The sequence below is a fragment of the Morone saxatilis genome, unplaced genomic scaffold (assembly GCF_004916995.1).
Source record: "Morone saxatilis isolate NCDOM2014 unplaced genomic scaffold, NCSU_SB_2.0 Contig24, whole genome shotgun sequence".
In the NCBI taxonomy this organism is placed as follows: Eukaryota; Metazoa; Chordata; class Actinopteri; family Moronidae; genus Morone; species Morone saxatilis.
Genome location: NW_023339807.1, coordinates 14,656,502 through 14,658,697, shown reverse-complemented (window position 1 = coordinate 14,658,697; position 2,196 = coordinate 14,656,502). Strand labels below are relative to the sequence as shown.

Sequence of the window (2,196 nt, the reverse complement as noted above, 5' to 3'; positions counted from 1 at the left end):
TTTTATTTTTTTCCTGTCCCCAATCCCTTAATACCACTGATTTCCTCACACATTCATACACTCACCAGGAAGTTTAGACTGGTTATCAGGATCCAAAGTACAAGGCTGTCATCTTTCCACACACCCACTGTGTGTTATATGGGTCAGACTGAGGTTAGGTGTTTATAAGGGACGTTGAGGCCCATCTGCTCGTGAGCTGTTCACATGGGACAAAATGTTGCTGCAGTATTTGTGCTTAAGTTCAATGATTGTGTAGGTGTTATTGACAAAGGCCTGAATAGGGGCTTTTTTCCTCAGAGGCTTGTCCTTCTCATTTTGACCCAGATGCACAGAGACACACACACATAGCAACTTTCACATGCACTATAAGTCATTTTGCTCCTGTTATGGACACTCACATAAATTGTGAAAATGAATCCAGCGGCCACCTGAGTGAGACTCAATTTATCACAAGAGGATCAGGTTATTACAGCTGAAGAGATTAAAAAAAAAAAAACACCCAGGAAGCTCAATGTTTTTGTTCTTCTTTTGCAGAGTAAATCCAAAGGTCAAGACCTCTTTGACCAGATCATGTATCACATAGATCTGGTTGAGACAGACTACTTTGGATTGCAGTTCATGGACACAGAACAAGTCTCAGTAAGTAACAAGTGACAAGCTCGTACGTCTGTCACTGTAGATCACAAACTGATATAACTCACCTTCTTATTCTCTTTTTTTTCTCTTTCAGCACTGGCTGGATATGACAAAGCTTATAAAGAAACAGATCCGAGGTAGGTTCAACTTCTAATTAGGTCTACCTGTGTTGTGTGTGTGCAGGTAAATGTGCAGCTTGCTGTATGTGCATGAGAAAGCAGGTAAGTGGGGAGCAGGTGGCGCATTATCAAATGTTGACATGGCGATTAGCATGTGCATTAGGAGCCGTACCCTTGTTTGCTCTCCAGCTTGTAACGGGGATGAATGCTTACAGGAGGAGGGAGGAGAAACGGATGTTCTACTTGTCTGCCGGTCCTTTCTTTTCTCGAGTTGTAGTTCAGGAGCGTAAAAAAAAAGAAAGTCTGATCGATATTGAAGTGAAACAGGAATGCGGCTGAATACAGATTTATGGCCAGGCTGACAATGATGGATGGACTGGATGAGATAAAATGGAGAAAATAAATCATAGGAAAATTTGATTTGATTGAATTAATTCTCAGTAAATTGCTACTCTTTCGCTTCCAGCCTCACACACATACTGTCTCTTCTTTTTACACTTTTCTCTCTTTATTTCTTCCAGACGGGCCTCCATACAGACTGTTCTTCAGAGTGAAATTTTACTCTTCAGAGCCAAATAACCTGCGCGAGGAATTTACAAGGTAAAACTCGCACACAAATCAGACACACATACACACATATACACACACATACACACACATACACACATGAACACGCAGCTTTCTCAGGAGCCCAGTGCGGAGCTCCAAAGGGGATGTGGGGCTAATTACTTTGCTGCTGTGGGCAGATTCAAATCAAGGCCAAACAGACAGAGACTTGTTAAAACAAATTATGTGTCAGAGATGAGGAAAAGGCTGTGATACATCAATTGATTTATGTTCTTGCTCAGTGTGAGGCTCTCAATCTGTGTTGTTGTTGTTTTTTTACACCAACAGGTATCTGTTTGTGTTGCAGCTTCGACAAGATATTCTGTCCGGCAAGTAAGTTTCTTCTATCACTATTAATGCACACAAATGTGTAGAAATTATAGTATATAGAGTATAATACGTATACTGTAAAGACATATATCACCATTTTAGGTTTTATATTTACGTTTTAGTTCAAAGTTTTGGGAAATATGCTTATTCTCCTTCTTGCCGAGAGTAAGCTATGTTTTTACGTAGAATCTGACCTTTTAAAATTCTGATTTGGGCCACATTCATATTTTAAATTAGATATGGGTCTGATACAGTGTAAACAGTGTAAACAGTCATATCAGAATTCATGTGACTTTTATGTCACTCTAGATCTACATTCATTACAATTCTGCACTGGCCGGAGTCACTCGGTGAATACAAAGATGGAAGACAGCTGTGTTGGAGGTGGTTAGTGGAGGGACAGTGAGGGCAGTCTCTGTTTGCTCCAAATCCGCATCCACACACTCCTCTGTACTTTACTTCTGTATGAAAGTGTGCTGCGTGTGACGTCTTTGTTATTGTTCTT

The 2,196-nt window shown here is 40.4% G+C and overlaps 1 protein-coding gene across 1 annotated transcript in view; it reads left to right on the top strand.

The window, feature by feature from the left end:
- The first annotated feature begins 533 nt into the window (after positions 1-533).
- epb41l4b (erythrocyte membrane protein band 4.1 like 4B) overlaps positions 534-2,196 on the top strand; it is a 15,619-nt gene continuing 13,956 nt past the window's right edge. The window contains 4 exon segments of the mRNA XM_035672351.1: positions 534-639; positions 731-773; positions 1,277-1,355; positions 1,650-1,694. Of these exon segments, the coding sequence (XP_035528244.1) occupies positions 571-639; positions 731-773; positions 1,277-1,355; positions 1,650-1,694 (236 nt within the window). The 5' untranslated portion in view covers positions 534-570.